Raw genomic sequence first — 13,742 nt, 5'->3', positions numbered from 1 at the left:
CGATTTTCAGGCTTTGCCTCTATGCTTTTCCTCTAAACCAGATGCATAGTGCGAAATCCAAACTACAGAATGATACATATTTAACTTTCGGAAAATCACAAGTGTAATACATCAAAATAAAGCGTAACTTCTTGTTAATCCAGCCGCTGTGTCAGATTTCAAAAAGGCTTTACGGCGAAAGCACACCATGCGATTATCTGAGGACAGCGCCCTGCATACAAAAGCATGAAAAACATATTTCAACCAGGCAGGTGCGCCACGAAAGACAGAAATAGCGCTATAATAAATGCCTTACCTTTGAGGATCTTCCTTTGAGGCACTCCAAAAGGTCCCAGATACATCACAAATGGTCCTTTTGTTCGATAATGTCCTCATTTATAGCCATAAAAAGTTTAGCTGGTGCGCTTCAGTCAATAATCTACCCAGTTTCCCTCCATCAAAATGCATACAAAATTAATCCCGAACGTTACTAATAAACTTTTGCAAACAAGTCAAACAACGTTTATAATCAAACCTTAGGTACCCTAATACGTAAATAAACGATAAAATGCAAGACAGATAATCGTTATTGTCTTTACAGGAGAAAAATACCAAAGAACGCGCTCGCTTCCACGTTCTTGGAAACACTACAACCAAAATTGGAGCCATCTAGAAAAACTAACATTTCTGGCTAATTTTTCCAAAAAACAGCCTGAAACTCTTTCTAAAGACTGACATCTTGTGGAATCCCTAAGAACTGCAATCTGGGAGAATTTCGCCTGATAATAAAAGTGACAGCCATTGAAATCTGTGGTAGGCTGAATTTTTTGGGAGGGGGGGGTGATTTGTCCACGGGGTTTCGCCTGCCATATCAGTTTTGTTATGCTCATAGACATACTTTTAACAGTTTTAGAAACGTTAGAGTGTTTTCTGTCCAAGTCTACCAATTATATGCATATCCTAGCTTCTGGGCCTGAGGAACAGGCAGTTTACTTTGGCCACGCTTTTCATCCGTACGTGAAAATACTGCCCCCTACCCGAGAGGTTAATGTTGTAAATGACTTGTAGCTGGAAACGGCAGATTTTTTTAATATATATTTTTTATTGATATCTATATAGGCGTACAGAGGCCCATTATCAGCAACCATCGCTCCTATGGCACGTTGTGTTAGCTACTCCAAGTTGATCATTTTAAAGGCTAATTGATCATTAGAAAATAATTTAGCAATCATGTTAGCACAGCTGAAATGTGTTGTTCTGATTAAAGAAGCAATAAAACTGTCATTTTTTAGACGAGTTGAGTATCTGGAGCATCAGCATTTGTGGGTTCGATTATAGGCTCAAAATGGCCAGAAACAAATAACTTTCTTCTGAGACTCGTCAGTCTATTCTTTTTCTGAGAAATGAAGACTATTCCATGCGAGAAATTGCCAAGAAACTGAAGATCTCGTACAACGCTGTGTACTACTCCCTTTACAGAACAGCGCAAACTGGCTCTAACAAGGATAGAAAGAGTGGGAGGCCCCGGTGCACAACTGAGCAAGAGGACAAGTACATTAGAGTGTCTACTTTGAGAAACAGACACCTCACAAGTCCTCAACTGGCAGCTTCATTAAATAGTACCCGCAAAACACGTGTCTCAACGTCAACAGTGAAGAGGCGACTCCAGGATGCTGTCCTTACTCAAGGGCACATCAACAGATGTTTATATCTAGTTGGCTCAGGGATTCAAACCAGTGACCTTTCAGTTACTGACCCAATGCTCATAACCACTAGACTACGGCTCAACACCATACTGCCCTTCATTCTCATCACTAAGCTCAAATCCCTGGGACTGAACACCTCCCTCTATAACTGGATCCTGGACGGGCCACCCCCAGGTGGTGAGGGTAGCTAACATGTCTGCCAAGCTGACCCTTAACATGGGGGCCCCTTAGGAAATGAGTGCTTAGTTCCCTCCTGTAATCCCTGTTCACCCACGACTGCATTGCCCGCACGAAATCAACACCATCATTAAGTTTTCTGATGCCTATAGGGAGGAGGTCAGTGACCTGGCAGTGTGGTGCCAGGACAACCGCCTCTCCTTCAACGTCAGCAAGACAAAGGAGTTGATCGTGGCCTACAGGAAACAGAGGGCCGAGCCCGCCCCCATCCACATCGAAGGGCCTGTACCGGAGCAGGTCGAGGGCTTCAAGTTCCTCGGTGTCCATATCACTAAGGACAACACATACCAACACAGTTGTGAAGAAGACACGACAATGCCTCTTCCCCATCAGGGGGCTGAAAAGATTTGGCACGGACCCTCAAATCCTCAAACAGAACTACAGCTGCACCATTGAGAGCATCTTGACTAGCTGCATCACCGCTTGGCATTGCAACTGCTTGCCATCATAACCTGTCGGGGGGTCCTCCCTCAGAATTTCTGGGCATCTTAAGCTCATTTCCAGCATTTCTACCCAATCTAATATTGGACACTCTTATTGTAAACACTTCTACATGAATGTGGATGTTACCATGATTATGATAATCCTGAATGAATCGTGAGTAATGATTAGTGAACACTTATATACGCACAAATATCATACCCCCCCCAAAAAATGCTCCGCTGTTAGTGTAATGGTGAGAGGTTGGCATGTCTTGGTTTGATATTCATGCGTCTAACTTTCTCACTCATAATTATTCCGAATTATTTACTATTCATTTCTATTGGGCTGAAAATAATCTGAAACACAACCAAAACAAACAGCAAATGCATCCAACAAATTTGTAGTTGGTGTAGTCATTACATGCTATGAATGTGGGACCAAATACTTTTTACTACCTAATGCACATACAGGTGAATTTTTCCCAATACTTTTGCTCCCCTAAAATGGAGGACAATGTTCAAAAAGTGCTGTAATTTCTAAACGGTTCACCTGATATGGATGAATACCCTCAACTGAAAGCTGGCAGTCTATACTTTAACTTCATAGTCATTGTTTGTTTTAAAATCCAAACTTTTGGAGTATAGAGCCAAAAGAAGAGAAAATGCTTCACTTTCCCAAAGTAATTCATATCATAGGTGTAATAGTACTGTTGACCCCTTTTTACTTGCACATAAGGTAGCTGGATCGCCCAGTCCTGCCCCTAGGGGTCCAACGTCCTGCAGCGCCCCAAACCAAAACACTGCACTCAGCTTCAGGATCTTTGTCAAGCAGTCATTATTGGTTTCAGGTGTGTTAGGCTAAGGCCAGAGTGACTGAGCAGCCCAGCAGCTAGGGATTGCCTAAATAGGTTTCTCCCCTGAAATGGCCATGTTTTCAATACAGACTCCTTTTGTTGTACAGTATTCCATATAAGGCATCCAGACCATATGACAGTTACAGTATAGCCATAATATTGTAATACATCAAATATACTTTAACTTGACATTTCTGCCATCCATTGTGACATTGTGGGAGGATAACCAACCTTCCAATTAATGGCAATGCATTTCTTAGCCCTTGTAAACGCTAGGTTACACAGTTTCTTCTGATAACAGTCTCCAATATCAACATTTTCAAGCAAACAAAAAAAGGGAGAAGGGAGTTACTGAGATCCTCTTTGCCAGAATTCAGCTAGCCTTCACAAGACCATAACATATGCAAATATATCCCTGTTTATGTTTTACACCTCCAGCAGAGGAATTACATTTCTGAGTGCATGTAATTCAGTTTCCCTGTCATATAGTACGTTGTATGGATGGTCTTAAACTGCAGTAATTTATGTCTGAGATTATATGAACATGACTGGGCATTCAAACATACGGTATCTGTATCCATTCATCGTCATCAATAGCTTCTACCAGGTCTTCCTCACATTTTGATTTTACATGTTTTGAGATATTGGGAAAAGCCTCTCTTGATACAGTTTGGAAATCAACTTGAGGTTTGTCAGGCTACCTTAAAAATAGTTTCAATCTTGAAGCATCTGGCTTGTCCAGTGTTTGCTGCACAGAGAATATATTGTTGTATCTGCAAAAAAATCACCTCAGCTTCGTCACAGAATTGTCCTTCTTGGTTGCTTGACCCTGCTGAGACCCCTGTCACCATCTAATCCTCCTAAGATGAGGCATGACAAAAAATGACCTTGGTGTTCATTTATACATTATATTATCAAAGAATAGAATTAGTGGTTCAATCATTTAAATGACCATTATTACCAGATCCCAGACTGTAGCTTTAAGACACCTGTCAACAACATATCCTGCTAAGACATGATGAGCATAATGTGTTGTGTACTGACTGTGCACCATGACAGTGAAGCCTGATTAGCTGTTTATTGCTGTGTTTGTGTGAAAAGTAGGGAATTAGCTAAGGAAGCTGACAGTTCAATAATGTTACATTGCTATATTGACTAATACAAACTCGTAATGCACGGAACCAAAAATTATATATTTTGGCTGCTGGTTTCATCATTTCATTCAGATCTAGTGTGATTGAGGAAAAAACTAAAAGCTAACTTTAGCAAACGTTTGGCCAGTTCTCTTTCTAATGGGTCATCAATTTGCGAAAGCTAGCCAGGTTAATTTACTTCTATTGAAACGGGACAAAACAAAGGCTACAAAACATTTCCATACAAACAACAGCTGTTAGATAGCGATATAAGGTGGCTATTATTACTATCTGACAGAGGCTTGAGCTGAACTGGCTGTGGTAGCTACTAGGTAGCTAATTAATTCACCTCAGTCGAGAGGGGATGGAACCGTAGCTAACGTTACATGTCAGTTATACTAGCTAATAGCTCAACACTGGGAATAAACACTAGTTTCGTTTTTTTCTGTCAAGTTAAACAGCAATTACCTTGCCAGCTACATCAGTCAACTAAAGAGTAGCCAGTTTCTGCTCTGCTTGCTTTTACAACTCAGAGAAAGAGGGCAACACACTGATTGCAGCTTCATCAGTTCAACTCTCCCGTGCTGGTTCAGCCAGCCTTACAGAAGCTTTGCCTTTCACACAGCCTGTTTGCCTGCTCTGTGGTGTCCGCATGGTCCTAAATCTGGCCCAAAACTTCAAACAGCCACCCAACCACTGAGGCATCTGCATCCTAAAGTGCACCGTTGACGCTTTTTGTATCACATTGCAATGATAAAACCGGGGGTACAAAAGTGCAATTTCAGGATGTGGGGTGACATGACCTCCCCGTCCCCAGTGATTAGTCCCCAGTTGCACCCCTGACAATAACCAAATGATTGGATAGACAAATAATTAGTGAATTAATCTAACGCAGCAGATGACAGGGTGAGTTTAGAATTCTCGAACATATGACAAAAGCAGCTTCAATTTGACTGAGATGATGTGACTTGCAACCTGACTTTTCCAAATTCTGAAAAAGATAGACTCTGATTTTGATGCACCAAGTCTGTTGCTTTTTCTCCCCCACTTTTCCGGATAATCTACATAACGTCACAAACGCTGCTGCAGCGGCCATTCTCATGCTTTCGAAGTATTCGGACGAAAAAACTGACTTGCGAGAAAGAGCTTTTAGATGTAGTATAACGTTAGCTAACTAGCTAAGAGTGAGGGGAGAGTACTGGACTTAACGTTAGTTAACTTAAGCATTTCTAGCTAATTATGTTAGCATTGCTAGCCAGTAGATTTGGCGACATCATAATGTTTCCTACTAATTATTTGTCTACTTTAGCAATGCCATCGTATTTAGACAAAACAATAATTGTGGGAGTCACGATGGCTGAGACGTCGGAATTTAGAATCTTCATAACAGTGGCAAGATGCGACTGAGTGATGGAGGTGCAACCCATGAATACGGCTTGTTCTAAGTGCGCTGGTTCAAATGGACTTGATGAGAAGTATATTTTGAATGCGAAGGGCTAGCCACTGTTTTACCCCACTGAAAAGCAGAGCTGGGCTCAAAAGCATTCGATTCCTGTCGACTAAAGTTCCTGAAATGATAAATTCACTAGATTAAAGCGACTCTCATACTCCATGATCTATACCCTCAAAGCCTAATCCAACAACATAAACGTAAACAGGAAAAATATAAACAATGGAGCCAATACATCCCATGAGAGAACACATTTAGTCTTCTTCAGTCTTCTATTCAAGCGCTGAACTCATCTCTGCCTAGATCCTACTCTGTGTGAATGCCTCAGCACTGAGGTCGGTACTCAAGAGGGCACCCTCTGTGTCTAAGTGTGCCCTAGTAATCGCTTCAGAGACAAACACTAGCTCTAGGGAGCCTCTTTAGAGTTCTGTCACTGTAGAGTTCCCACACTGAGTGTGTTACCCTTATAATCTGTTTGGTAGAGGTTTTGAACTAAGTCCCTGTCTTAGCGAGTCGACTATTCAGATGAAGCTCCAGTCCTGTGGGGTTAAAGCAGAAACGGGTCGATGAGTAGGGTTATTGGGAGATGACAGTGATTGGGTGGAGTGGAGCCTCTTGCGTAGCCTTTCTCAAGTACCCGTTATTTGGCTGTCACATCTCTGGAGAGATGTTCTAAACGGACAAGCCTGGATCTCTTCCTGGCCGCTACACTCCACAGTCTGGGACTCTCTTCTTCCTGGATCTGAGATGGGCTATAGTGTTCACTGTTCAGCATACCTACTATACATAGGACTTTAAGAAATGAGTGTTTCGCTTTGTGTATACAGTATGTATGGGTATTATGATTTATGTATAATATAGGCTAGCCCACTATAACTCCCGAGTGGCGCAGCGGTCTAAGGCAAGGCATCTCAGTGCTAGAGGGGTCACTATAGACACCCTGGTTTGAATCCAGACTGTACCACAACTGGCCGTGATTGGGAGTCCCATATGGCGGCGCACAATTAGACCAGCGACCTTCTGGGTTTGGCTGATGTAGGCTATCATTGTAAATAAGAATTTGTTCTTAACTGACTTGCCAAGTTCAATAAAAAATAAAATATCTGCAATGTATTGCTATACCTCTTGTCTTAACTGTGTGTGTGTGTGTGTGTGTGTGTGTGTGTGTGTGTGTGTGTGTGTGTGTGTGTGTGTGTGTGTGTGTGTGTGTGTGTGTGTGTGTGTGTGTGTGTGTGTGTGTGTGTGTGTGTGTGTGTGTGTGTGTGTGTGTGTGTGTGTGTGTGTGTGTGTGTGTGTGTCAGGGCCTGGTGGTGATGTCTGGTGAGCTGGAGGAGGTGGTGAACAGCATTCTGAAAGGTCGTATCCCTGGCATGTGGATAAAGAAGTCCTACCCCAGCCTCAAACCCCTGGGCAGCTACGTCAATGACTTCCTGGATAGACTGAAGTTCCTACAGGTACATGCTCCGTGTGAAGTTTCCCCTAGGTAGTGAAGAATGGCGCCGGAGGGGATGGCTGCCATTTTAACCTCTTGCTCCTACCTGGCACGCAGGCGTCCCATCTAGAGCTCTGGAAATGCAAATGCTCTACGCTAAAGGCTAATAGTATTAGTTAAAACTCAAACGTTCATTAAAATACACATGCAGGGTATTCAATTAAAGCTACACTCGTTGTGAATCCAGGCAACAAGTCAGATTTTTAAAATGCTTTTCGGCGAAAGCATGAGAAGCTATTATCTGATAGCATGTAACACCCCAAAAGACCCGCAGGGGACGTAAACAAAATAATTAGCATATTCGGCGCTACACAAACCGCACAATAAAATATAAAACATTCATTACCTTTGACCATCTTCTTTGTTGGCACTCCTAGATGTCCCATAATCACTATTGGGTCTTTTTTTCGATTAAATCGGTCCATATATAGCCTAGATATCGATCTATGAAGACTGTGTGATAAACGGAAAAAAATTGCGTTTCATAACGTAATGTCATTTTTTTTAATTCAAAAGGTCGACGATAAACTTTCACAAAACACTTCGAAATACTTTTGTAATGGAACTTTAGGTATTAGTACACCTTATTAAGCGATAAAATTCATCAGGAGGCGATGTAAATTCTATAGGTTGTCCGTCTCGAAAAAATGTCTGGAGAGCTCGACCAAAACATCCGGTCGGAGACCGGAGGGAATCGGTTCCCTTGATTCGGTTTGACCAAGAATCAAAGCTGAATCAAATGACAAGACTCTAGACATCGTGTGGAAGCTGTAGGCACTGCAACCTCGGCCTCATTTAATTCGGTTCACTTTGAACAATTCCTGGAAGTAGCGCAAGGATATTTATTTCTATTTTCAGTGATCAGGTTTTCCTGCACTTTTCGATGAAACGCACGTTCTGTTATAGTCACAGCCGTGATTTAACCAGTTTTATAAACGTCTGAGTGTTTTCTATCTACACATACTAATCATATGCATATACTATATTCCTGGCATGAGCAGCAGGGCACTGAAATGTTGCACGATTTTTAACAGAATGTTCGAAAAAGTAGGGGGTAGGAGTAACAGGTTAACATCTGCTAACCATGTGTATGTGACAAATAAAATTTGATTTTGATTTGAGTACCTCATGTTAAGCTGTAGACCACACTATCTACCAGTATATTTTTAATCTATATTTTTCATAGCCGTCTATTTACCACCACAAACCGACGCTGGCACTAAGACCGCACTCAACTAGCTGTATAAGGCCATGAGCAAACAAGAAGCGGCGCTCCTAGTGGTCGGGGACTTTAATGCAGGGAAACTTAAATCCTTTTTACCTAATTTCTACAAACTCTCTACCACCTTTACTCCTCACACAGAGACACAAAGCTCTCCCTCACGCTCCATTTGGCATATCTTACCATCATTTTATCCTCCTGATTCCTGCTTACAAGCTAAAACTAAAGCAGGAAGTACCAGTGACTTGCTCAATACAGAAGTGGTCAAATTACATGAATGCTACGCTATAGGACTGTTTTTTTTAGCACAGCCTTTGAATATGTTCCGGGATTTGTCAAATGTCATTGAGGAGTATACCACCTCAGTCACGGGCATCATCAATAAGTGCATCGACGATGCTGTCCCCACAGTGACCGTACCTACATATCTCAACCAGAAGCCATGGATTACAGGCAACATCCTCACCAAGCTGCCACTTTCAAGGAGCGGGATACGAATCCGGGCGCTTATAAGAAATCCAGCTATGCCCTCTGACAAGCTATCGAACAGGCAAAGCTCCAATACAGGAATAAGATCGAATCGTACTACAATGGCCCCTCGCTCGTCGGTTGTGGCAGGGCTTGCAAACTATTACAGACCACAAAGGGAGTCACAGCCAAGAGCTACCCAGTGACACGAGCCTACCAGATGTGCTAAGTAACTTCTATGCTCGCTTCAAGACAAGTAACACTGAAACATGCATGAGAGCGTCAGCTGTTCCAGATGACTGTGATCACGCTCTCCGCAGCCAATGTGAGTAAGACCTTTAAACCGGTCAACAGTCACAAGCCCACAAGGTCGCAAGGCTGTGTACTCTAAGCATGCGCTGACCAACAGGCAAGTGTCTTCACTGACATTTTCAACCTCTCCCTGTCTGTGTCTTTAATACCAATATGTTTCAAGCAGACTACCATAGTCCTTATGCCCAATAACACTAAGGTAACCTGCTTAAATGACTAACGACAGGCACTCACGTCTGTAGCCATGAAATGCTTTGAAAGGCTGATTATGGCTCACATCAACACCATTATCCCAGAAACCCTAGACCCACTCCAATTCGCATAACGCCCCAGCAGATCCACAGATGATGCGATCTCTATTTCACTCCACACTGCCCTTTCCCACCTGGACAAAAGGAACACCTATGTGAGAATGCTATTCATTCACTACAGTTCAGCATTCAACACCATAGTGCCCTCAAAGCTCATCACTAAGCTAAGAACCCTAGGACTAAACACCTCCCTCTGCAACTGGATGCTGGACATCCTGACGGGTCGCCCCCAGGTGGTAAGGGTAGGTAACAACACATTGGCCACACTGATCCTCAACACGGGGGCCCCTCAGGGGTGCAAGCTCAGTCCCCTCCTGTACTCCCTGTTCACTCATGACAAAAAATAATAATAAAAAGTAACTCAATAAGAATAACGAGGCTATATACAAGGGGCACCACTACTGCTACAGTGTGCGGGGGTACAAGTTAGTTGAGGTCATTTGTGCGTGTAGGTGGGGGTGAAGTGACTATGCATAGATAATAAACAACAAGTCGCAGCAGTGTACTAAAAGGGTACTAAAAGGTCAATGTAAATTGTCCAGTGGCGATTTTATTAATTGTTCAGCCGGCTTAAAGCTTGGAGGTTGGAGGTTGAGGAGCCAGAAGCTGTTGAGGAGCTTTTTGGTCCTTAACTTGGCTCTCCAGTTCTGCTTGCCGTGTGGTTGCGGAGAAAACAGTCTATAACTTGGGTGACTGGAGTCTCTGACAATTTTATGGGCTTTCCTCTGACACCGCTGTCATGTCTTTGGCTATGCCAGATTAAGTGATATGACATGCTATTCTATAAAATTATTTCTCTGTAATTAATATTACCTGATTAACCTCTTGCTCCTACCCGACACGCAGGCGTCCCATCTAGACATCTGGAAATGCAAATGCACTACGCTAAATGCTAATAGCACTCGTTAAAACTCAAACGTTCATTAAAATACACATGCAGGGTACTGAATTAAAGCTACACTCGTTGTTAATCCAGGCAACAAGTCAGATTTTTTAAATGCTTTTTGGCGAAAGCATGAGAAGCTATTATCTGATAGCATGTAACACCCCAAAAGACCCGCAGGGGACGTAAACAAAATAATTAGCATAGTCGGCGCTACACAAAACGCACAAATAAAATATAAAACATTCATTACCTTTGACCATCTTCTTTGTTGGCACCCCTAGATGTCCCATAAACATCACTATTGGGTCTTTTTTTCGATTAAATCGGTCCACATATAGCCTAGATATCGATCTATGAAGACTGTGATCAAGGAAAAAAATAGCGTTTTATAACGTAACGTCATTTTTTTTAATTAAAAAAGTCGACTATAAACTTTCACAAAACACTTCGAAATACTTTTGTAATACAACTTTAGGTATTAGTAAACGTTAATAAGCGATCAAATTGATCACGAGGCGATGTATATTCTATAGCTGTACGTCTGGAAATAATGTCCGGGTAAATCTCAACCAAAATATCCGGTCGGAGACCGGAAGAAAGGCGCTACCTTGTGTCCGTTTGACCAAGAAACAAATCTTAGGCAAATGACAAGACTGTTGACATTGTGTGGAAGCTGTAGGTATTGCAACCTCGGCCCCATTTAATGTGGTTCACATTCAACAATGGGTTCTAGTGGCGCATGGATATATTTTCGCATTTTCAGTGATCAGATTTTCCTGCGCTTTTCGATGAAACGCACGTTCTGTTATAGTCACAGCCGTGATTTAACCAGTTTTATAAACGTCTGAGTGTTTTCTATCCACACATACTAATCATATGCATATACTATATTCCTGGCATGAGTAGCAGGGCGCTGAAATGTTGTGCGATTTTTAACAGAATGTTCGAAAAAGTAGGGGGTAGGAGTAACGGGTTAAGCTAATCAGGTAAATGTAATTAACTAGAATGTCGGGGCACCACAAAATAATGTTTATAGAGCTGTTATCTTCCGAACAAACTCTTAAAGGCCTAGTAATCTTTCACATCAGTAGCAGTCAATATTTAATCGTCACTTTATTCAGTCTCATCTGAAAGTTGTAAATTCTTGGTTATCTTCACGAACCCTGGCGAACAAGTTGAATCAGCAATACAACATTTGGTTACATTTTTTATTTACTAAATACATAAATAATCACACAGAATTACATCGTACATTGATTACAAATGATGTCATAAAGGAAAATATTCCCTAGCGGACAGAACAGATATGACGGCTGGTTACACAAAGAGAGGGGGTTGGGTTTTGAATGAAAGACGGGGAAGACTGAGTAACAAAGGGAGAAGCTATGCTGTCGTAAATACAGAATCTTATGCATTCTAAATAACCGCCCATTTGGAAAAAGAAAATGCAAGGAATATTTACTCTGAGCTGCGCTTCAATAGGTTGGTTGTATCTTGACTTGTCCCTGAAGAAAGTCTCTGGTGGTAAACTGGTTTGAAAATATGCGTTGGTAGTAGATCAGTTGTTGTCTTAGACATGATTGATGACAGGATGACAAACTGTATCTTTCCAAAGTCCACATTTAGTTATCAGATTCACATGGAATTGTTGTGCAACTTAAATGTTTAAATATGAAACTATTTGTGAAAAAGATTAAATGTTCTTCTTTACATGAAGAACAGTTTGTCATAGAGAAACTTTTGCTCACTAGAGGCCCCGTTTGAACAGACTTTGGCTATGAAACATATTCTTTTACCACTATTTGAACCCGTCAAAATGCATCTTTCTGTTCGGCGTGTCGACGGTCCTACTTTGATAATAACAACGAAATGCTAATTTCGTTAAGGATGATTTTGACCAGCCAGAATATAGCACAAGCCTAAAAGGACAAACTTGGTAGGAACTTTGAACTCTTATTCACAGAAAGTGCATTTTCCGTTGAGTTAGCAGGGTGTAAATAGTGGTAAAAAGAAGGGTATGTTTAACACACACAACGTTTACCAGTTTACCAAAGTCTGTTCAGTTCAGAGGACAAGGCCTCTGGGAGCCCGAGTTTCATCTATGACAAACTCACTTCTCCACTATTCATTTATCTTACAGGAGGAGGAAAAGGGCTTGTCAACTTCTCCTAAAGACATCACTCTACTCCACTATTCATATCGTACAGGAGGAGGAAAAGGGCTTGTCATTATTTAAAGACATTTACTCCACTATTCAATTCCATGGAATCTGATAACTAGGCTTGATGACTTCTCCTAAAGACACAGTTTGTCATCCTTCATATCAATCAGGAATGTCTCTTGTCATTACAAAGACACCACTGATCTGAGATTCATATTCAGGAGGAGGAAAAGGGCTTGTCATTATTTTCAAAGACATCACTTGGCCACTATTCATATCGTACAGGAGGAGGAAAAGGGCTTTCCCACTTCTCCTAAAGACACCAGATTCTCCACTATTCATATCGTTACAAAGGCTTTAATAGTCAACTCTATAAAGTAGAGAGAAAGAAAAGGGCAAAGGTATTTATGGGGGTCATAAACGTTCCCCAACAGGCCAACGTCATGACACCGCCTATTGTATAGGTCCGGGATGGCAGGAAGCGTTGCCCCAGTGATGTACTGGGCTATTCGCACTGCCCTCTGTAGCACCTTAGGGTCAGATGTCGAGCAGTTGCCATATCAGGCGGTGAAGCAATACTCTTGATGGTGCAGCTGTAGAACCTTTTGAGGATCAAAAGGTTTTGTCGTGCCCTCTTCACGACTGTCTTGGTGTGTTTGGACCATGACAGTTCATTGGTGATGTGGACACCAAGGAACTTGAAACTCTCGACCTGCTCCACTACAGCCCCATCGATATTAATGGGGACGTGTTCGGCCCGCCTTTTCACCACCTGGTATGGCAACTGCTCAGCCTCCGACCGCAAGGCACTACAGAGGGTGGTGGGTACGACCCAGTACTTCGCTGGGGCCAAGCTTTCTGCCATCCAGGACCTCTATACCAGGCGGTGTCAGAGGAAGACCCTAAAAATTGTCAAAGACTCCAGCCACCCTAGCCATAGATTGCTCTCTCTGCTACCGCATGACAAGCGGTACTACCCCAAGCCATAAAACTCCTGAACATCTAATCAAATGACTATTTGCATGAACCCCCTCCCCCCTACGCTGCTGCTACTCTCTATTATTATCTATGCATATTCACTTTAATAACTTTTCCTACATGTACATATT

The 13,742-nt window shown here is 42.1% G+C and overlaps 1 protein-coding gene across 1 annotated transcript in view; it reads left to right on the top strand.

Annotated features, from left to right (window-relative positions):
• The window catches only part of LOC118367563 (dynein axonemal heavy chain 7-like), a 238,437-nt gene that overhangs the window by 211,078 nt on the left and 13,617 nt on the right, over window positions 1-13,742 (top strand). Inside the window, 1 exon segment of the mRNA XM_052493948.1 lies at window positions 7,083-7,235. Within this exon segment, the coding sequence (XP_052349908.1) occupies window positions 7,083-7,235 (153 nt within the window).

The sequence above is a fragment of the Oncorhynchus keta genome, chromosome 34, assembly GCF_023373465.1.
Source record: "Oncorhynchus keta strain PuntledgeMale-10-30-2019 chromosome 34, Oket_V2, whole genome shotgun sequence".
In the NCBI taxonomy this organism is placed as follows: Eukaryota; Metazoa; Chordata; class Actinopteri; order Salmoniformes; family Salmonidae; genus Oncorhynchus; species Oncorhynchus keta.
Note: the sequence above shows the minus strand (reverse complement) of the source record. Positions and strands in the feature narration are given on the sequence as shown.